The sequence below is a fragment of the Bubalus kerabau genome, chromosome X (assembly GCF_029407905.1).
Source record: "Bubalus kerabau isolate K-KA32 ecotype Philippines breed swamp buffalo chromosome X, PCC_UOA_SB_1v2, whole genome shotgun sequence".
Taxonomy (NCBI): domain Eukaryota; kingdom Metazoa; phylum Chordata; class Mammalia; order Artiodactyla; family Bovidae; genus Bubalus; species Bubalus kerabau.
In genome coordinates this window covers 49,120,428-49,144,901 of record NC_073647.1, presented here as the reverse complement: position 1 = coordinate 49,144,901, position 24,474 = coordinate 49,120,428, and the positions used below count along the sequence as shown (strand labels likewise).

Below are 24,474 nucleotides of genomic sequence, written 5' to 3'. Positions count from 1 at the left end.
CAAATCTTAAAATTCACTTCAAGTTGCACTAGCCACATTTCACATGTTTAACAGCCCCATTTTCTTCATTACAGAAACTTCTGTTGCACAGGATTGCTACAGAAAAGTAATCAAGCAAAACAATAATATATACCTCAAAGTTACAGGTGCCTGTGAAATGGTTTCTCACCAGAATGAATGGTTATTTCCTCTAAACCTGAGACAGGGCCTGTTCTCCTATTTAGTACCTATTGCATAATTCTTCTTCTTCCAGGTGGTTTTGACATATCTTTCTCCCCCTCAACCTGGGGAACCCTGCTTGTTTCATCATCTCTGTCTCCCACTAGTGTTAGGCAAACACAGGGGAAATGGGATTTGACTCAAAGTGAAGAGGGCGGGGCTGGAGCAGAGCAGGCATAAGCAAGCTGCTTAGTTACAGCTCTGAGAGTGGCTACGTGAAGTAGTAGTTTTTCCAAAGAGCAAAGATGGGTGGCGGTGGAGCTGATGGAGTGTCAGGAGTCATGGTCGTGGTACCAAGTATTTCCTCAGAATCACCCAGCCCTACTGGGCAGGGGATGGCAAGCAAGAATGAAGTTAGCAAGTTATTCTGACCTACTTTTGCTCGAACCCTCTTCACCTTCCTCCCTGCCTGTTCCTGCTACTCAGCAGATGGGAGGAACTTCCTGGAGCCCTGTGCCCACAGGAGCCACACTTCTCACCTCCACGTCCTCCATGTTCCCCCTCCCTCCAAAGACACGTCTGTGGCTGGGTACACACAGGGCACTGAACCATGGGGCCTGTGACTGGGTCTGCATTCAGGAATCAGTGTCAAAGGGCATTCTTGACTGCCTTACATAATGGGGACAGTATGACTACATTTAAGTGCTGTTTAAACAAAGAGAGACCAAGGGGCTTCCATTCACACCCAACTCACTCGTTTCTGGGACTTTGTTAGGGAAGCAGCCAAAGATGAGCCCGCTGGAGTGGATTTGGCTTTGGAGACCATGTTTGCCATGACTGCAAGTCTCCAGGTTCCTGTTACCCTGATGATCTGGAGCAATGGTACTCCCCAGCCCTTCCCACCAGATCCCAGCCACTTCTTTCTCCCAGGCCCCTGGGGTGGAGGGTTTCTGTAGTGTTTCCTTTGCAGAGAGGCTTAGGAGGGAAGCTTTTCCACACGGTTATCACACCTTGCTCCCCCATCCCACACAGGAGTGGCTTACTCTTCCTCTGAGGCTTGAGATCTCTGTTCACGGGGGGAGGCTCCAGGTCTATGGGGAGCTCGGGCAAGGGGCTGGAGATGCTCCCTGAGTTCATTGGAATGTAATCGTCAGAGCTGTCATGGGGTCCGAGAGCAAAGGTGGCAGTCTGGGGACTCATGGGCACGTAGCCGTCCTCAGTGCTGGTGGAAGTTGGTGGGGACATTGGGAAGAACCTGCATGGCTGCAAGGGAATGAAAACCAGTTAGAAAGCACAGAATAGCATGGAAACTGCTTCTGGTGGGCAAACTTGGCTGCGTGTGAGATTTCAGTTGCAAATTATCTAGGAATAACTCTGAACTTCCTTAGGAGAGTTAGACAAGCCTCTAACTCAAGCTCTGCCTCTGGACTTATCATGGGAGGTAGGTGATGACTCGCCTAGGACTCATGCTGGAAGACAGAGGTCAATGAAATTTATGCAAATACTTTAAGAATAATGGGATGACCTCAATAGCTACCTCAGGTCTGAGATGTGTCCAGACCATTAGAACTGGTAAGGTCCTTACAGAGCACGAAGTCCAGTAGTTCCCAGACAAGTTCAAGCTTTAATGGGAGACTGCAAGGGTCCTCGGAGATTCAGACTGCTGAATCTCAAAAGATATCAAGGGAACATATATAGGGCAGACTATGTTTTGGTAAAAATTAAGGCTTAAAGAAACTCAAGTACCAAACTTACCAAATTTAAACTTAGCCGCTTGTCTCGGTGTCTTAAAGATTGGCCTTCGACATCTGCTGCAAGAAACAAGTCAGGGTGGTGAAAAATGCAGGACACCAGTTGAAACTAAGCTCAGGGCCCTGTGCTCAGCTCCAGAGGGAGAGAGGCTTGCTACTCAGTCTAGCTGGACAGCCAGAACATTCCCCCACAGGTGGAAAGCAGACTAGATTTTGAAGAGGTTTCTGTATGATGCTTCAGTTCTGTTAATTGGGGGGAGTCATGGGAAGCGATTAATAAATGCTTGCTGCATTTGTCACATGGATTTTCTGTACTTAGAAATGGCAGAAACAGAGCTGGAGGTTTGATAAGAGGAGAAGAGGCATGAAATAGCCCTTGCAAAGAACAGGAGAATGGGGTGAACAAAGGAATAGCCTTGCACAGTGTCAACACGAATTGGTGACCATGAATTTCTGCAGCCAAAGTCAGCGCTTCAGTACAGATCCAGAGAGAGAGGAGAGCTGGATGAATCTAAGATTAGACATTTCTGAGATGGATGTGATCCATATAGAGTGTGATGTAAAAATTCAGAATAACTGTTGAATTAAAATAGATATCCAGTTTAAAAATAAAATAAAATTAAAAAAAAATAAAATAAAATAGATATCCAGAAGGTAGCAAGATATATGTGTGCAGAGTCAAATGAGACTTACTTAGAGATGGAGTTACAAACCTAAGAGTAGAGGAGATAATCTAGAGGTTTTAAATGTTGAGAAAAGTTTAAGTATAAAATCCTGGAAACTTTGGGCTTCCCTTGTGGCTCAGAGGTAAAGAATCCGACTGCCAATGCAGGAAACATGGGTTCAATCCCTGATCCGGGAAGATCCCACATGCTGTGGGCAGCTAGAGTCTGTGCGCCAGTACTAGTGAGCCTGTGCTTTAGACCCTGGGAGCCGCAACTACCAAAGTTCAGGCATCTTAGAACTTGTGCTTTGCAATGATAGAAGCCACTACAATGAGAAGCCAGCACACCCCAACTAGAGAGTAGCCCCTGCTCGGTTCAACCAGAGAAGGTGCACGAAGCAACGAAGACTCAGCACAACCATAAATAAACAAATTAATAAAAGTATGTTTAAAAAATCCTAGAGATTCTCACTATTCAAAGAGTAGGAAGATGAGGACTGGCTCATGTTGAGAGGAAGCAGTTGGAGAGTAAGGAGGAAAGCCAGGGGCTAGAACTACAAGAGCCCACAGGAGGCCTGGCTAGAACCACGAGAGCCCACAGGAGGAGATGGAGGCTGGTGGCAGTGAGCATCGCTGGGAAGGGCCCTCAGCATGTGGGACTGGAGCAAACTGTCTCCCTAGAACCTGGAGATGTGAAAAGCCAAGCTGCCTCTGAGAAATTAACTGTAGTCAACATCATCTTCAAGCAAGAGAATAACTTCCAACTTAGAAAGATGTGATGGAGACTGGAGATTGATTAAGAATGTCTTTTATATATACACAGATATGTGTGTCTATCTATGTTTATATTTCTTAAAGGGGGATGTTAAAAGATGCTCTGGAGTCAGACTGGTTTTAAATCCCTAATCTGCCACATATTAGCTCTGTGACACTAGACAAGCACTTTCTCTGTGTCTCAGTTTCCTAATCTGTGAAGTGAGACCAATAATAGAACCTATTTCACAGGACTTCTGGAAAGATTAGATGTGTTAGGGCATCCAGAGGACTTAGAACAGTGCTTGGAACATGAAGTATTTAATAAATCCTACCAATTATTATGGACATTGTTAATAAAGAATGTGGTGATCCAGTGGTTAAAATTCTGTGCTCCTACTACAGGGGGTACAGGTTCTATCCCTGATCAGTGAACTAGATCCCACATGCCACAAAGAGTGGCCCCCCCAAAAAAAATTAAGAATGTGGGACTTGCATATGTGTACACAGTCCCTAACTTTCTATTATAAAATTCCTATTGAAATCACCAAATAACACAATTACAGAGAAACCCCTGCATCAACATCAGCTAGTTTAAGGAATTTGTGATACAGGAAAGACAGGATTTGAGAGTGGATGAACATTCCTATGAAACAGATATCTGTCACATTCACCCTTTTTCATATTATTCCCTTGCCCGCACCTGCTCTACTAATCTCCTTGACCATGTTCTACTTTTTCTCTTTCCAAAGTACTATCACCTTCTAATGAATCAAATAGTTTTGTTATACCCAGCCTTACTGAGAATGTGACTATATGTGTGTAAAAACACTGTCAATTAAAGGTGTACAATATGCTGATTTGTCATACATATATTGCAAAATGATTACCACCATAGCATTAGCTAACACCTCCATACCATCACACAACTACCATTTCTTTTTTTCTGCCAGTTTCATTGAGATGTAATTGACACACAGCACTGTGTAAGTTTTGGGCTTCCCTGGTGGCTCAGTGGTAAAGAACCCACCTGCCAATGCAGAGGATGCGTGTTCAATCCCTAGGTTAGGAAGATCCCCTGGAAAAGGAAATGGCAACTCACTCCAGTATTCTTCCTTGGAAATCCCATGGACAGAGGAGCCTGGCAGTCTACAGTCCATGGGGTTGCAAAGTGTCGGCAACGACTGAAGTGACAAGGCATAGCATTAATATTAGATACCAAAAGTTTATTTCCAACATTTTGCTTTAAAGTAAAGGAGAGAAATGGGTGGAAATGGGGGAAAATTAAATAAGAATTGATTAACAATACTCAAGAAAGAAATTATAGAAAACCATCTCAGAAATGAAGCCTAAGTTACAAAATTCCAAGGGAAGAAGATATTCAACTGAAAATGCAATAAGTGGAAATGAAGAAAGTCCATAAAACAACTAAGGGAATAAAAAATAAAGTAAAAAAGAATCACAGAAAAAGAGATTGAAATAGAAGATAGGCAATGAAGATGCAATATATGTATTGTTAGATTTCCCCCAAAGAAAAAAAAAACAATAGTATATTACTAATATTGAAATCATAATCCAAGAAAAGTTTCACAAATAAAGTAACATTTGAATCTACATATTGAAAGGCCCATCAAGTAACTGGAATAAATAGTCAATTCTACCCAGAATGTAAAATTTATTAAAAGAGCTATATCTATCAAAATGACAAAATGAAAACAAGTGAATTAAATACCCAGTTCAAAGCTAGAAAAGGAACACTAGAGAAAACCAAAAGAAATCATAAAGTAAAGATACAAGCAAAAATTAATAAAGTCCAGAGGAAGTGGATTTACTTTTTTAAAAATCAAAATCTTGGTTTCCTGGGGAAAAAATTTAACCTGAGGGAAACCCACTAGCCAATCTAATCAATAGAGGTGGCACAAATATACAAAATAAGAACTGATAAGGAGAAAGCAATCATTGAAACAGAGGAGTTTTTTTTTTTAAAGAGACACTTCTGCATGCCTCTACACAAATAAACTTTAAAATCTAGATGAAATGGATGATTTCTAGAGAAATACACTACACCAAAATTGACACAAAAAGTGATAGAAATCTTACACATTTAAATTTCCATAGAATAAAACAGACAAAGTTACCTCCCAAAACTACCTCCCCAAACCACCTCCCAAAAGTGAAGTCATTCAGTCGTGTCCAACTCTTTGTGACCCCATGAACTGTAGCCTGCCAGGCTCCTCTATCCATGGGATTCTCCAGGCAAGAATACTGGAGTGGATTGCCATTTCCTTCTCCAGGGGATCTTTCCAAGCCAGAGATTGAACCTGGGTCTCCTGCATTTCAGGCAAACTCTTTACCACATGAGCCAGGGAACCTTCCCAAAATCACCTCCCAAAGCTACCACCCAAAGCCACCTCCCAAAACTACCTCTCAAAACCACTGAGATCAGATGGTTCCAACAGACAATTTTACCAAACCTTCAAACACCAGGCAGTCTCAATGCTTCAAAAATTTGTTAGAAAGTTTAGAAAACCAAGGACTATTTCTAATTCTTTTTATGAAGCAAGTATAACTTTGGAAGCTAAACCTGATAAAGATAAAATATATCAGAAAAGACTGATCTATACATCAGTGTCTCTTTTGCTGTCTCGTACACAGGTTTATTGTTACCATCTTTCTAAATTCCATATATATGTGTCAGTATACTGTATTGGTGTTTTTCTTTCTGGTTTACTTCACTCTGTATAATAGGTTCCAGTTTCATCCACCTTATTAGAACTGATTCAAATGTATTCTTTTTAATGGCTGAGTAATACTCCATTGTGTATATGTACCACAGCTTTCTTATCCATTCATCTGCTGATGGGCATCTAGGTTGCTTCCATGTATATCATGTATGAAACGAGTCGCCAGTCCAGGTTCGATGCACGATACTGGATGCTTGGGGCTGGTGCACTGGGACGACCCAGAGGGAGGGTATGGGGAGGGAGGAGGGAGGAGGGTTCAGGATGGGGAGCACGGGTATACCTGTGGTGGATTCATTTCGATGTTTGGCAAAACTAATACAATATTGTAAAGTTTAAAAATAAAATAAAATTTAAAAAAATTGAAAAAAAAATAAATTACAAAAAAAAAGAAAAAAAATATATCAGAAAAGTATAAACTAATATCACTTATGATTATTAACACAAAAATCCTAACTAAAATATTAGCAAGCATCATGCCCTCTTTGAACCATTACTATAAAACTTCTCACTATCCTCTCCAAGGTGGGACACATTGTTTTGAGGGCATTAGCCCGCTCTGGACTCCTTAGCCTAGCAAAGCAATAAAGCTACTTTTTTCTACTTCACCACTACTCTCAAATATTAGAAAACAGAAGAAAGTGGTATTACTAGAATGGCTGAATGAGGAGCTCAGAGAAGCTATTCCCCCAAAAGCAATGATAAAACTGTACAAAATTATTTTTGTATGCAACTATTAGGGGACTTTGAAAATTTACCAAAAGCATACAACAAAACTATTGCATATTGTATTTGGAAGCTTTTATTGAAAACAACAACAACAACAAAACTACCGAACATCACATAAGAACAGTGAGAATTTGTGGCATTTTAGCTTGGGGTGCTCCCATACCCCTCAGCAGCTCACTCAGCAGTAGTTCTACCAGGGCAAGGCAAGTCATAAAAACTGGCAGCTTTTTTTTTGCCAAAGGGGTCTCATTTGATTTGGATCAAAGCATATAACAAACTCCATTCCTCTATGTACTATCAAAAGCATACCAACATTCACTTTATAGGGGTTCCAGAAGTAGACAAGAGAGAGAAAAGAATAAAAAATTGTATTTACAGAACTTATGGTTGAAAACTTTCTACATGGAAACAGACATCCAGGGACAGGAAGCACAGAAGGTCCCTAAAAAAAGATGAACCTAAACAGACTTACAAGACATACCATAATTAAAATGGCAAAAATTAAAGATAAAGAGAGAATTCTAGAGTCATTTACAAGGAAATCCCCATAAGGCTATCAGCTGATTTCTCTGAAGAAACTTTTCAGGCCAGAAGAGAGTGGTATGACAGATTCAAAGGCTCAAAAGGGAAAAACCTGGTTGCTTGGGGCTGGTGCACTGAGATGACCCAGAGGGATGGTACAGGGAGGGTGGAGGGAGGAGGGTTCAGGATGGGGAACACGTGTATACCTGTGGTGGATTCATGTTGATGTATGGCAAAACCAATACAATACTGTAAAGTAATTAACCTCCAATTAAAATAAATAAATTTTTATTAAAAAAAGAAAAAAATAAAAGAGTGAAATAACAACAACAACAACAACAAAAAAAAGCCTGTGACCTAGGATAACCTACCCAGCAAGATTACCATTTAGAATCAAAAAAGATATAAAGAGATTCTCAGACAAGCAAAAATGAAAAGAGTTCATCAATACTAAACCTACCCTAAAAGAAATGTTAGAAGATCTTCTCTAAGCAGAAAAGAAGGAAAAAATATTTAATAAAGGAAAACCCCACTAGGAAAGCCAAATAGATAGCAATGACTGAGGAAAAACCACTTAAATAGCCAATACAAAGATTAAAATACAATAAATTATAAAATCAACTATAACTACAATAAAGAATTAAGGGACAGACATGAAGATGTAAAATATGACATCAAAAACACAAAATGTGATAGAGGAGAGTAAAAAATATAGATTTTTTAAGAGTTTGTTTGAACTTAAATGACTATCAGTTTCAAACAAGTAGATAAAGGCCAACATATATGAAAACAATGGTAAACACAAACCAAAAAGCTACAATAGATACACAAAAACTAAAAAGAAAAGAACACAAACATAATACTAAAGAAAATAATCAAACCACAAGGGAAGACACAGAAAGAAGAAATTAACAGAAAATAATAATAACTATTATTAAAATGAAAATAAGGACATATCTATCAATAATTAGTTTAAATGTCAATGGGCTAAATGCTAAAATCAAAAGACGTAGTCTGGCTGATCAGATCAAAAACAAGATTCTTCAATATGTTGCCTACAAGAGACTCACATCAGGGTTAATGACACATAGAGCTGAATGTGAAGGGGTGGAAAAAATATTTCATGCAAACAGAAATGACAAAAAACTGGCAGTAGCAATACTCATATCAGACAAAACAGACTTTAAAACAAAAGCTATAACAAAAGACAAAGAAGGACACTATATAATGATAAAGAGATCAATAAGGAGGATATTACATTCATTAACAAATATGCACCCAATACAGGAGCATCTAAATACATAAAGCAAATACTAACAAACTTAAAGAAATTGACAATAACAAAATAATATTAGGGGACTTTTACACCCCACTGACATCAATGGACAGACCATCCAGACAGAAAATCAGTAAGGCAACAGTAGTCTTAAATGACACAATAGACTAGTTAAACTTAATAGATACTATAGGACATTCAATCAAAAAACAAAATACATATTCTTTTCAAGTTCACAAGGAATGTTCTCCAGAATATATTACATGCTAGGCCACAGAAAAAGTCTCAAAAAATTTTAGAGGATAGAAATTATATCAAGTATTTTTCCAACCACAACAGTATGAAACAAGAAATCAATTCTAGAAAGAAAAATAGGAAAAGCACAAATGTGTAGAGATTAAGCAATATGCTAATAAAAAAAGCAATGGGTCAATGAATGAGTCAAAGAGGAAATCAGAAAATAGCATGAGACAAGTTAAAATGGAAATACAACACTCCAAAATCTATGTAATACAGCAAAAGCAGTTCTATGAGGAAAGTTTACAGTAATACAGGCCTTCTTCAAAAAATAAGAAAAATCTCAAATAAACAACTTAACCTACCATCTAAAACTGGAAGGATGCCCATTCTTGACACTTCTATTTAACGCAGCATTGGCAGTCCTAGCCACAGTAATCAAACAAGAAAAAGGAAACAGAAGCAACCAAATTGGAAAGGAAAAAGTAAAACTGTTACTATTTTGCTGATGACATGATACTTTATATAAAAACCCTGAAGTGTCCACACACACAAAAAAATTATTAGAACTAATAAATGAATTCAAGTTTCAGGACACAAGATTAATAGACAGAAGTCTGTCATAGTTCTATACACTAATAATGAACTCTCAGAAAGAGAAAGCAAGAAAATAATCCCATTTTAAATCACATCAAAAATAAAATACCCAAGAATAAACTTAACCGAGGAGGTAAAAGACCTATACTCTGAAAACTATACAACATTGAAGAGGGAAACTGAAGATAATACAAAATAATTAAAAGATATCTTGTGCTCCTGGATTGGAAAAATTAACATTGTTAAAGTGTCCATATGAACCAAAGCAATCTACAGATTTAATGCAATCCCTATCAAAATAATGCCCACAGAAGAAGAATAAATAATCTTAAAATTCATATGGAACAAAAAAGATCCAGAACTGCTAAAGCAATCTTGAGAAAAAACAACAACAACAAAGCTAGAGGTAAAACCTATCCAGACTTCAGACTATACTGCAAAGCTACAGTAATTAAAACATCATGGTACTGGCACAAAAACAGATATATAGATCAGTGGGAGAGAATAGAGGGCCCACACATCTATGGTTCATTAATCTATGACAAAGGAGGCAAGAATATACAGTGCAGAAAAGACAGAGCATCCCTTTAACAGGTGATGCTCAGAAGCCTGGACAGCTACATGTAAAATAATGAAACTAGAACACTTCCTAACACCATATACAAAAATAAACTCAAAATGGATTAAAGATCTAACTACAAGACCTGAAACCATAAAAGTCCTAGAAGAGAATATAGGCAGAACACTCTTTGACATGATTGTAGCAATATTTTTTGAATCTATCTCCACTTTATGGAAAATAGAAGGGGAAAAAAGTGGAAACAGTGACAGATTTTATTTTTGGGGGCTCCAAAATCACCGTGGATGATAATTGCAGTCATGATGTTAAAAGACGCTTGCTCCTTGGAAGGAAAGTTATGACAAACCTAGACAGTGTATTAAAAAGCAGACACATCACTTAGCCAACAAAGATCTGTATAGTCAAAGCTATGGTTTTTCCAGTAGTCATGTATGGATGTGAGAGTTGGACCTTAAATAAGGCTGAGTGCCGAAGGACTGATGCTTTCAAATTGTGGTGCTGGAGAAGACTCTTGAGAGCCTTTGGACAGCAAGGAGATCAAACCAGTCAATCCTAAAGAAAATCAATCCTGAATATTCATTGGAAGGACTGATGCTAAAGCTGAAGCTCCAATACTCTGGCCACCTGATGTGAAGAATTGACTCACTGAAAAAGACTCTGATGCTGGGAAAGATTGAAGGCTAAAGGAGAAGCAGTGGCAGAGGATGATATGGTTATATAGTGTCACTGACTCAATGAACATGACTTTGAACAAACCCCAGGAGATACTGGAGGGCAGGGGAGCCTGGCATGCTTCAGTCCATAGGGTCACACAGTCAAACACAATTTAGCAACTGAACAACAATAAGCAAACAAAAGAAATAAAAGTGAAACAAACAACTGGGACTTAATTACACTTAAAAGCTTTTGGACAGCAAAGGACACCACCAACAAAACAAAAAATCAACCTATGGAATGAGATAAAATATTTGCAAATGATATGACCAACAAGATTTTAATATTCAAAATACATAAACAGCTCATAAATCTCAATATTAAAAAAAAAACCCAAAGTATGTGATTTGAAAATGAGCAAGAGAGAGGAACTGTGGCTCCTGAGGCATGCTGGATGCAGAGAAACTGAAGATGTAGTCGACCAGATTTTGGAAATAACTACAACAGGAGGTCTGAAAAACAAGGAGGTCGTTTTCATCTCATCAGGCCTAGATGAAGAGATCAAGCCCTGAGCCTTTGGAGTGGGAGTAATGACTCCAAGACCCTAGACTACATGAGAATTAACCCAAGGAAGTATCAAATAGTGAGAACTCACACAAAGGAAACTACTTCAATACAAGACCTGGCATCACCCAACCACCAGTAGCACCCTGTGCAGGATGCATCATCTAAACAATAAACAATACAAACACAAACTCAGTCATCAGCAGACAAGATTACCTCACTCAGCTTTGCCCATCAGAGGGAAAAAAAAAGACTCAGCACAAATCTCACCCTATATGAAGCTTACACAAACCACTGGACCATCCTTAGGAGGGCAGAAACCAAAAGGAAGAAAGAATTCAACCTTGAAGCCTGGGAAAAGGAGACTTCAAACATAATCAGTTAAAAAAATAATGAATAAGGCAGAGAAATACTACACAAATGAAGGAACAAACTAGAAACATAGAAGTCCAAATAAATGAAGAGGAAATAGGCAAACTACCTGAAAAAAAATTCAGAATAATGATAGCAAAGATGATCAAAAACCTTGAAAACAAAATGGAGAGAATTCAAGAATCAAAATCAACTAACAAAGACCTAGAAGAATTAAAGAATAAACATACAAAAACAAACAACACAATTACTGAAATTAAAAATACTCTAGAAGGAATCAATAGCAGAATATCTGAAACAGAATAACTAATCAGTGAGCTGGAAGTTAAAATGGTGGAAATAATTTCTGAAGAGTAGATAAAGTAAAAAGAATGAAAAGAACTGAGGCTACTCTCAGAGACCTCTGGGACAATATCAAATGCACGAACATTTGAATTAGAGGTATCCCAGAAGAAGGAGAGAAAAAGAAAGGATATGAGAAAATTTTTGAAGAGATTATAGTTGAAAATTTCCCCAACATGGAAAAGGAAATTGTCAACCAAGTCCAAGAGGTGCAAAGAGTCCCATACAGGATAAACCCAAGGAGAAACACACCAAGACAGATACTAATCAAACCAAAAAAGACTACACAAAAAGAAAGAATATTAAAAGCAGCAGGGGAAAAGCAACAAGTAACATACAAGGGAACCCCATACATTTAACAGCTGATCTTTCAGCAGAAACTCTGCAGGTCAGAAGGGAATGGCAGGATATATTTAAAGTAATTAAAGGGAAAAATCTACAACCAAGATTACTGTACCCAGCAAGGATCTCATTCAAAATTGATGGAGAAATAAAAAGCTTTTCAGACAAGCAAAAGTTAAGAAAATTCAGTGCCACCAAATCAGCTTTACAACAAATGCTAAGAAATACAAGAAAAAAATCTACAAAATCCACCCCAAACAATTAAGAAAATGGCAATAGGAACATATATATCAACAGTTACTTTAAATGTAAATGGATTAAATGCTCCAACCAAAAAGACACAGACTGGCTGAAAGGATACAAAAACAACTTTAAATGTAAATGGATTAAATGCTCCAACCAAAAAGACACAGACTGGCTGAACGGATACAAAAACAAGACCCATATATATGCTGTCTACAAGAAACCCACTTCAGACCTAAAGGCACATATAGACTGAAAGTGAGAGGATAGAAAAATATATTCCATGCAAATGGGAACCAAAAGAAAGCAGGAGTAGCAATCCCCATATCAGACAAAATAGACCTTAAAATAAAGATTACAAGAAATAAGGAAGGACACTACACAATGATCAAGGGATCAATCCAAGAGGAAAACATAACAACTGTAAATATCTATGCACCCAACATAGGAGCACCTCAATACATAAGACAAACACTAACAGACATAAAATGAGAAATTGACAGTAACACAATAATAGTAGGAGACCTTAACACCCCACTCACACGAATGGACAGTTCATCAAAACAAAAAATTAAGAAGGAAACACAAGTCTTAAATCATACATTAGATGAGATGGATCTCATTGATATCTTCAGGACATTCCATCCAAATGCAGAAGAATACACTTTCTTCTCAAGTGCACATGGAACATTCTCCAGGATAGACCACATCTTGGGTCACAAATCAAACTTCAGTAAATTTAAGAAAATTGAAATCGTATCAAGCCTCTTCTCAGACCACAACGCTATGGGACTACATATCAATTACAAGAAAAAAAAAAACAAAACACTACAAAACACAAGCATATGGAGATTAAACAATATGTTTCTAAATAACAAACAGGTTACAGAAGAAATCAAAAGGGAAATCAAAAAATTTCTAGAAACAAATGACAATGAAAACATGACAACTCAAAACCTATGGGATGCAGCAAAAGCAGTTCTGAGAGGGAAGTTTATAGCAACACAATCCTACCTCGAGAAGTAAGAAAAACATCGAATAGACAACCCAAATTTACACCTAAAACAACTGGAAAAAGAAGAAAAAAAGCCTCAAAATTAGTAGAAGGAACGAAATCATAAAGATCCAAGGAGAAATAAATGAAAAAGAAACAAACAATAGTAACGATTAATAAAACTAAAAGCTGTCTTTGAGAAGATGTTTATCTTTGTTTAATTTGACAAACCATTAGCCATACTCATCAAGAAAAAAGGAGAGAAGAATCAAATCAACAAAATTAGACATGCAAAAGAAGAGGTTACAACAGACAGTGCAGAAATACAAAGGATTATGAGACTATTATGAACAATAAAATGCAATATTATGGCAACAAAATGAATAACCTGGAAGAAATGGACAGATTCTTAGAAAAGTTCAATCTCACAAGACTGAATCATGAAGAAATAGAAATTATGAACAACCCAAATACAAGCACTGAAAGTGAAGCTGTGATCAAAATCTACAAAAAACAAAATCCCAGGATCAGATGGCTTCAAAATCTACAAAAAACAAAATCCCAGGATCAGATGGCTTCACAGGAGAATTCTATCAAACATTTAGAGAAGAGCTAATACCTATCATTCTCAAACTCTTTCAAAAAATTCCAGAGGAAGGAACACTTCCAAACTCATCCTACAAGGCTACCATCAATCACCCTGATACCAAAACTAGACAAAGATAACACAAAAAGAAACCTACAGGCCAAAATCACTGATGAATATAAATGCAAAAATCCTCAACAAAATTTTAGCAAACAGAATTCAGCAACACATTGAAAAGGTCATACACCATGATCAACTTGGCTTTATTCCAGGAATGCAAGGATTCTTCAATATATGCAAATCAAACAATATGATATACCATATTAACAAATTGAAAGATAAAAACCATACGATAATCTCAATAGATACACAAAAAGCCTTTGACAAAATTCACCACCCATTTATGATTCAGTTCAGTTCAGTTCAGTTCAATCGCTCAGTCGTGTCTGACTTTTTGCGACCCCATGAATCATAGCACGCCAGGACTCCCTCTCCATTACCATCACCTGGAGTTCACCCAAACTCATGTCCATCAAGTCGGTGATGCCATCCAGCCGTCTCATCCTCTGTCATCCCTTTCTCCTCCTGCCCCCAATCCCTCCCAGCATCAGCGTCTTTTCCAATGAGTCAACTCTTCACATGAGGTGGCCAAAGTATTGGAGTTTCAGCTTCAGCATCAGTCCTTCCAATGAACACCCAGGACTGATCTCCTTTAGGATGGACTGGTTGGATCTCCTTGCAATCCAAGGGACTCTCAAGAGTATTCTCCAACACCACAGTTCAAAAGCATCAATTCTTCAGCGCTCAGCTTTCTTCACAGTCCAACTCTCACATCCATACATGACCACAGGAAAAACCATAGCCCTCACTAGATGGACTCTGTTGGCAAAGTAATGTCTCTGCTTTTGAATATGCTATCTAGGTTGGTCATAACTTTCCTTCCAAGGAGTAGGCATCTTTTAATTTCATGGCTGCAGTCACCATCTGTAGTGATTTTGGAGCCCCCAAAATTAAAGTCTGACACTGTTTCTACTGTTTCTGCATCTATTTCCCATGAAGTGATGGGACCAGATGCCATGATCTTCATTTTCTGAATGTTGAGCTTTAAGCCAACTTTCTCACTCTCCTCTTTCACTTTCATCAAGAGGCTCTTTAGTTATTCACTTTCTGCCATAAGGGTGGTGTCATCTGCATATCTGAGGTTATTGAGATTTCTCCCAGCAATCTTGATTCCAGCGTGTGCTTCCTTCAGCCCAGCGTTTCTCATGATGTACTCTGCATATAAGTTAAATAAGCAGGGTGACAATATACAGCCTTGACGTGCTCCTTTTCCTATTTGGAACCAGTCTGTTGATCCATGTCCAGTTCTAACTGTTGCTTTCCGACCTGCATATAGGTTTCTCAAGCGGCAGGTCAGGTGGTCTGGTATTCCCATCTCTTTCAGAATTTTCCAGTTTATTGTGATCCACACAGTCAAAGGCTTTGACATAGTGAATAAAGCAGAAATAGATGTTTTCCTGGAACTCTCTTGGTTTTTCGATGATCCAGCAGATGTTGGCAATTTGATCTCTGGTTCCTCTGCCTTTTCTAAAACCAGCTTGAATATCTGGAAGTTCACGGTTCCCGTATTGCTGAAGCCTGGCTTGGAGAATTTTGAACATTACTTTACTAGCGTGTGAGATGAGTGCAATTGTGCGGTAGTTTGAGCATTCTTTTTTAGGACTTCCCTGGTGGCTCAGACGGTAAAGCGTCTGCCTACAATGTGGGAGACCCAGGTTCAATTCCTGGGTTGGGAAGATCTCCTGGAGAAGGAAATGGCAACCCACTCCAGTATTCTTGCCTGGAAAATCTCATGGATGGTGGCACCTAGTAGGCTACAGTCCATGGGGTCACAAAGAGACGGACATGACTGAGCAACTTCACTTGAGAATTCTTTGGCATTGCTTTTCTTTGGGATTGGAATGAAAACTGACATTTTCCGGTCCTGTGGCCACTGCTGAGTTTTCCAAATTTGCTGGCATATTGGGTTTGGCACTTTCATAGCATCATCTTTTAGGATTTGAAATAGCTCAACTGGAATTCCATCACCTCCACTAGCTTTGTTCATAGTGATGTTTTCTAAGGCCCACTTGACTTCATATTCCAGGATGTCTGGCTCTAGGTGAGTGATCACATCAGCATGATTATTTGGGTCGTGAAGCTCTTTTTTGTACAGTTCTTCTGTGTACTCTTGCCACCTCTTCTTAACATCTTCTGTTTCTGTTAGGTTCATACCATTTCTGTTCTTTATCGAGCCCATCTTTGCATGAAGTGTTCCCTTGGTATCTCTAATTTTCTTGAAGAGATGTCTAGTCTTTCCGATTGTGTTATTTTCCTCTATTTCTTTGCACTGATTGCTGAGGAAGGCTTTCTTATCTCTCTTTGCTATTCTTTGGAAGTCTGCATTCAGATGCTTATATCTTCCTTTTCTCCTTTGCTTCTTGCTTCTCTTCTTTTCACAGCTATTTGTAAGGCCTCCCCAGACAGCCATTTTGCTTTTTTGAATTTCTTTTCCATGGGGACGGTCTTGGTCCCTGTCTCCTGTACAATGTCATGAACCTCCGTCCATAGTTCATCAGGCACTCTATCTATCAGATCTAGTCCCTTACATCTATTTCTCACTTCCACTGTATAATCATAAGGGATTTGATTTAGGTCACATCTGAATGGTCTAGTGGTTTTCCCTACTTTCTTCAATTTAATCTGAATTTGGCAATAAGGAGTTCATGATCTGAGCCACAGTCAGTTCCTGGTCTTGTTTTTGCTGACTGTATACAGCTTCTCCATCTTTGGCTGCAAAGAATATAATCAGTCTGATTTCGGTGTTGACCATCTGGTGATGTCCATGTGTAGAGTCTTCTCTTGTGTTGTTGGAAGAGGGTGTTTGCTATGACCAGTGTGTTCTCTTGGCAAAACTCTATTAGCCTTTGCCCTGCTTCATGCTGTACTCTAAGGCCAAATTTGCCTGTTACTTCAGGTGTTTCTGGAGAAGGCAATGGCTCTCCACTCCAGTACTCTTGACTGGAAAATCCCATGGGCAGAGGAGCCTGGTAGGCTGCAGTCCATGGGGTTGCTAAGAGTCGGACACGACTGAGCGACTTCACTTTCACTTTTCACTTTCATGCATTGGAGAAGGAAATGGCAACCCACTCCAGTATTCTTGCCTGGAGAATCCCAGGGATGGGGGAGCCTGGTGGGCTGTCGTCTATGGGGTCGCACAGAGTCGGACACGACTGAAGCGACTTAGCAGCAGTAGCAGCCAGGTGTTTCTTGAATTCCTACTTTTGCATTCCAGTTTCCTATAATGAACAGGACATCTTTTTTGGGTGTTAGTTCTAAAAGGTCTTGGAGGTCTTCATACAACCGTTCAACTTCAGCTTCTCCATCATTACTGGTTGGGGCATAGGCTTGGATTACTGAATGGTTTGCCTTGGAAATGAACAGAGATCATTTTGTCGTTTTTGAGATTGCATCCAAGTACTGCATTTCGGACTCTTTTGTTGACCGTGATGGTTACTCCATTTCTTCTAAGGGACTCCTGCCCGCAGTAGTAGATATAATGGTCATCTGAGTTAAATTCACCCATTCCAGTCCATTTTAGTTCACTGATTCCTAGAATGTCGACATTCACTCTTGCCATCTCCTGTTCGACTACTTCCAATTTGCCTTGATTCATGGACCTGACATTCCAGGTTCCTATGCAATATTGCTCTTTACAGCATCGGACCTTGTTTCTATCACCAGTCACATCTACAACTGGGTATTGTTTTTGCTTTGGCTCAATCCCTTCATTCTTTCTGGAGTTATTTCTCCACTGATCTCCAGTAACATATTGGGCACCTACTGACCTGGGGAGTTCCTCTTTCAGTATTCTATCATTTTGCCTTTTCATACTGTTCATGAGGTTCTCAAGACAAGAATACTGAAGTTGTTTGCCATTCCCTTCTCCAGTGGCCCACATTCTGTCAGACCTTTCCACCATGACCCGCCCATCCTGGGTGGCCACACACGGCATGGCTTAGTTTCATTGAGTTAGACAAGGCTGTGGTCCATGTGATCAGATTGGCTAGTTTTCTGTGATTATGGTTTCAGTGTGTCTGCCCTCTGATGCCCTCTCACAACACCTACCATCTTACTTACAGCCCATGGGGTCACAAAGAGTCAGACATGACTGAGCGACTTCACTTTCAATTTCATTTCTTCTAGGTTGTCCACCTATGATTAAAACTCTTCAAAAAATGGGCAAAGAAGGAACCTACCTCAACACAATAAAGGCCATATATGATAAGCCTACAGCAAACATTATTCTCAATGGTGAAAAACTGAAAGCATTCCCCCTAAGATCATGAACAAGACAAGGGTGTCCATTTTCACCACTATTATTCAACATAGTTCTGGAAGTCTTAGCTGAAGCAATCAGAGAAGAAAGAGAGATAAAAGGTATCCAGATTGGAAAAGAAGAAGTAAAGCTCTCACTGTTTGCTGATGACATGATATTGTACATAGAAAACCCTAAAGATAGTATCAGAAAATTACTAGAACTAATCAGTGAATTTAGCAAAGTAGCAGGATACAAAATCAACACACAGAAATCACTTGCATTTTATATACTAACAATGAAAAATCAGAAAGAGAAATTAAGGAATCAATCCCATTCACCATTGCAACAAAAAGAATTAAATATCTAGGAATAAACTTACCTCATGAGACAAAAGAATTGTACACAGAAAATTATAAGACACTAATGAAAGAAATCAAAGATGACATAAACAGATGGAGAGATATTCCATGTTCTTGGGTAGGAAGAATCAATATCATGAAAATGATTATACTACCAAACACAATCTACAGATTCAGCTTGATCCCTATCAAATTACCAATGACATTTTCATAGAACTAGAACAAAAAATTTCACAATTCATATGGAAACACAAAAGACCCCAAATAGCCAGAGCAGTTTTGAGAAAGAAGAATGGAGTTGGAGGAATCAACTTTCCTGACTTCAGATTATACTACAAAGGTACAGTCATCAAGACAGTATGGTACTGGCACAAAAACAGAAATATAGACCAATGGAACAAGATAGAAAGCCCATAAATAAACCCATGCACCTATAGGTACCTTATTTTTGACAAAGGAGGCAAGAATATATAATGGGACAAAGACAGCCTCTTCAAAAAATAGTCCTGGGAAAACTGGACAGCTACATGTAAAAGAATGAAATTAGAACGCTTCCTAACACCATAAACAAAGATAAACTCAAAATGGATTAAAGACCTAAATGGAAGACCAGAAACTATAAAACTCTCAGAGGACAACATGGGCAGAACACTCGATGACATAAATCAAAGCAAGATCCTCTATGACCCACCTCCTAGAGTCATGGAAATAAAAACAAAAGTAAACAAGGGGGACCTGATTAATCTTAAAAGCTTTTGCACAGCAGAGGAAACACTAAGCAAAGTGAAAGGACAACTCTCAGAATAGGAGAAAATAATAGCAAGTGAACTGACAAAGGATTAATTTCCAAAATACACAAGCAGCTCATACAACTCAATACCAGAAAAACAAACAACCCAGTCAAAAAATGGGAAAAATACCTAAACAGATATTTCTCCAAAGAAGACATACAGATGGCTAACAAACACATGAAAAGATGTTCAACATTGCTCATTAATAGAGAAATGCAAATTAAAACTACAACTACCTCACACCAGTCAGCATTGCTATCATCAAAAATTCTGCAAACAATAAATGTTGGAGAGGGTGTGGAGAAAAGGGAATGCTCTTGCACTGTTGGTGGGAATGTAAATTGATACAGCTACTATGGAAGACAGTATGGAGATTCCTTTAAAAACTAGGAATAAAACCACCATATGACCCAGCAATCCCACTCTTAGGCATATACCCTGAGGAAACCAAAACTGAAAAAGACATATGTATCCCATTGTTCATTGCAGCACTATTTACAATAGCTAGAACATGGAAGGAACCGAGATGTCCATCAACAGATGAATGGATAAAGAATGGAATATTACACAGCCATAAAAAGGAACACATTTGAGTCAGTTCTTATGAGGTGTATGAACCTAGAGCCTATTATACAGAGTGAAGTCAGAAATAGAAAGATAAATATCGTATTCTAACACATATATACAGAATCTAGAAAAATGGTACTGAAGAATTCATTTACAGGGCAGCAATGGGGAAACAGACACAGACAATAGACTTATGGACATGGGGAGAGGGGAGGAGAGGATAAGATGTATGGAAAGAGTAACATGGAAACTTACATTACCATATGCAAAATAGATAGACAATGGGAATTTGCTGTATGGTTCAGGAAACTCAAACAAGGGCTCTGTATAAATCTAGAGGGGTGGGATGGGGAGGGAGATGGGAGGGAGGTTCAAATAGTAGGGGATATATGAATACCTATGGCTTATTCATGTTGAGTTTTGACAGAAAACATCAAAATTCTGTAAAGCAATTATCCTTCAATTAAAAAACAAATTGATTTTTTAAAATGGGGAGGAAAATGAATGGAGATTTTTACAAAAAAATCATAAGACAGCCAACAGGAACATGAAAAGATGTTCAACATCAGTAATTATTAGAGAAATCCAAATCAAAACTACAAGGAGATATCACCTCACATGTGTGAGAACGGCTATCATCAAAAAGACAACAAATAACAAGTGTTGGTGAGGATGTGGAGAAAAAGGAACCCTTGTACAACTGCTGGTGGGAACGTAAGCTGGTGTAGTCACCATGGAAAATATATGAAGGCTCCTCAAAAAACTTAAAATAGAGCTACCATGTGATCCAGCAATCCCATTCCTGAGCATTTATCAGGAAAAAAAAAAAGAAAACTCTAATTCAAAAAGACATATGTACTCCAATGTTCATAGTAGCACTACTCACAATAGCCAAGACAGGGAAGCAACTTAAGTGTCCATCAACAGATGAATGGATAAAGAAGATGCAACACATATATACAGTGAAATATTGTTGTTTTTCAGTCACTAAGTTGTCTCCAACTCTTTTTACCCAGTTCCTAACTCAAAACATAAAAGACAGTGAATCACTCAAGGAGAAAAAATGTGTACAGAAACTATGGTGTAACATACAAAAGATACTATGATAAAGGGTCAGACACAACTGAGCAACTAAACAACAAAAACAATCTGTAAAAATACTGAATCACTGTGTTATACACTTGAAAGGGAAACTAATATAATATTATAAATAATCAACTATACTTCAAAAAAAATTGGCCAGTGAAGTTCTTCATGTTAACAGGATAAAGGAGAAAAATCACATGGTCATAAAATATTTCAACAATTTCAATACCCCTTGATGATTAAAAAAATAACATTTAGCAAAGTAGGAATATCAGAGAATGTACTTAATCCAATGAACAGTATCTACAAAAGTTTCCTGCAAACCACATTACAACAGTGAAACACAGAAGTTTTCCAGGTGAGACCAGGAATAAGACAAGGATCCCAGTTATTAACAGTACTATTCAAAGATATCCTGGCCTTCCTAGCCCAAGCAGTGACATGAGAAAAAGAAAATGAAAGATACAGATGTTAGAAAAAACAGTTTTTAGTATTTGCATGTTATAAAGAAAAATGTAAGTAAATATACATTTAGAAAAGATAGGGGACTTCCCTGGTGGCCCAGTGGCTAAGACTCCCAACGCAGGGTGCCTGGGTTTTGATCCCAGTAGGGGAACCAGATACCACATGCTGCAACTAAGACCTAGCACTTCCAAATAAATAAATAGTAAAAAAAAGAAAAGGTAGATATAAAAACCAAAATTTATTTTTATGCAATAGCAAAAATTTTTTTAAGTAAAATACCATTGACAATAACATAAAAAATAACAAATACATGGGAATATATTAATGAGATATGCAAGACTTCACTAAAAGCCATTAAAAACTATAGACACAAATAAAATAATAAGGATAATTTCCTGGTGTCTCAGTGGTTAGGACTCTGTGATTTCACTGCTCAGGATGCAGGTTCAGTCCCTGATCAGGGAACTAAGATCCTGGGAACAAGCCTGTGAGATGAGGCCAAAAATAGGTAGTAGCTGAAAGTGTGGAATGGGGAGAAAAAGAACTGGATGAAGGCAGTCAAAAAGTACAAACTTCCAGTTGTAAAATAAATACATATTTGGGAGGTAACGCATGACAAGATAAATAGAAATAACAGTGCTGCATGTTATATATGACAGTTGTTACAAGAGTAAATCCTAAGAGTTCTCATCAGAAGGAAGATTTGCTTCTATTTTTGTAATGTTATATCTATATGAGATGATAGATGCTCACAAAATTTGTGGTCATCATTTCATGATGTATATAAGTCAAATCATGCTGTGTTCCTTAAACTTACACAGTGTTGTATGTCAATTACATCTCAATAAAAGCAGAAGAAAAATAAAAGAAAGATAAAGGATATAGGCAAGGCAGATCACAGTGGGCCTTGCACACTATGGTAAGAAATTTACATTTTATTCCTAGTGCAGAGAAGTCATTAGATTGGTTTTTTAGCAAGGAACTGACTATCTGATTTAAATTTTTTAAGAGATCACTTGACTGCAGTGTGGAAAACAGATTAGAGGCAGACAAGCATAGTGGTGCCATGATATCAGGATAACGAATTGCATTACAGTAAATATATTCAGATTTCATTTATGCTTTAAAAAGAAGATGTAGTATGTACTTCTGTATTGTTTAACTTTTTCCAGTAAGAATTCATGCACTCCAAAAATAAAAAAATTAATAAAAATTTAAACTGAGGAATGTGTTTTGTTTAAGAGATTGCTGATTAATCACTTGAAATGGAAAACTTTAAGGAACAGAAACACTATAGACATGTCATATTTTATATTTAAGCAGCAAAGTAAGTCAGGAAACAAAACTTAGTAACTGTTAAACCTGGCGCATGAGATAAGAAAGCCTTCTTAAGTGATCAAGGCAAAGAAATAGAGGAAAACAACAGAATGAGAAAGACTAGCGACCTCTTCAAGAAAATTAGAGATACCAAGAGAACATTTCATGCAAAGATGAGCACAATAAAGGACAGAAACAGTATGGACCTAACAGAAGCAGAAGATATTAAGAAGAGGTGGCAAGAATACACACAAGAACTACACCAAAAAGATCTTCATGACCCAGATAACCACGATGGTGTGATCACTCACCCAGAACCAGACATCCTGGAGTGCAAAGTCAAGTGGGCCTTAGGAAGCATCACTATGAACAAAGCTAGTGGAGTTGGTGGAATTCCAGGTGAGCTATTTCAAATCCTAAAAGATGATGCTGTGAAAGTACACTCAATATGCCAGCAAATTTAGAAAACTCAGCAGTGGCCACAGGCCAGGAAAAGCTCAGTTTTCATTCCAATCTCAAAGAAAGGCAATGCAAAAGAATGTTCAAACTAACACACAATTACACTCATTTTGCACACTAGTAAAGTAATGCTAAAAATTCTCCAAGCCAGCCTTCAACAGTATGTGAACTGAGAACTTCCAGATGAGCAAGCTGGATTTACAAAAGGCAGAGGAACCAATTTTGCAACCAAATTGCCAACAGCCATTGGATCATAGAAAAAGCAAGAGAATTCCAGAAAAACATCTACTTCTGCTTCATTGACTATGCTAAAGCCTTTGAGTGTGTGGGTCACAACAAATTGTGGGAAATTCTTCAAGAAATGAGAATACCAGATCACATGACCTGCCTCCTGAGAAATCTGTATACAGGTCAAGAAGCAACAGTTAGGGACTTCCCTGTTGGTCCAGTGGCTAAGACTCCATGTTCCAAAGGCAGTGGGGCATGGGTTCAATTCCTGGTCAGGGAACTAGATTCCACATGCTGCAAGTAAGAGTTTGCATGCCACAACTAAGACCTGGCACAACCAAATAAATAAATATTAAAAAAAATTTTTTTTAAAGACAGATGGCAGAGAAATAGGATGGGGAGACCAATTTCTCCCCCATAAATTCATCAAAAGAACATTTGAACACTGAGTAAATTTCACAAAACAACTTCTGAATGCCAGCAGAGGATATCAGGCACCCAGAGAAGCAGCCCATTGTCTTTGAAAGGAGGTAGTAAAAAATATAAAAGATAGAAAGAGAGACAAAAGAGGTAGGGATGGAGATCCGTCCCAGGAAGGGAGTCTTAAAATAGAGAGAAGTTTCCAAACACCAGGAAACACTCACTGGCGAGTCTGTGGTGAGCCCTGGAAACACAGAGGGCAACATAACCGGGAGAAAAAATAAATAAATAATTAACACCCACAGGTTTACGTGCC

At 38.2% G+C, this 24,474-nt stretch overlaps 1 protein-coding gene across 1 annotated transcript in view; it reads right to left on the bottom strand.

Annotated features, from left to right (window-relative positions):
• Positions 1-24,474, bottom strand: part of GAB3 (GRB2 associated binding protein 3) — a 91,029-nt gene that overhangs the window by 22,086 nt on the left and 44,469 nt on the right. The window contains exons 5-6 of the mRNA XM_055564099.1: positions 1,915-1,970; positions 1,203-1,422 (exon numbers count right to left, since the gene is read on the bottom strand). Coding sequence (XP_055420074.1) covers positions 1,203-1,422; positions 1,915-1,970 — 276 coding nt within the window. The remainder of the gene's footprint in view (positions 1-1,202; positions 1,423-1,914; positions 1,971-24,474) is intronic.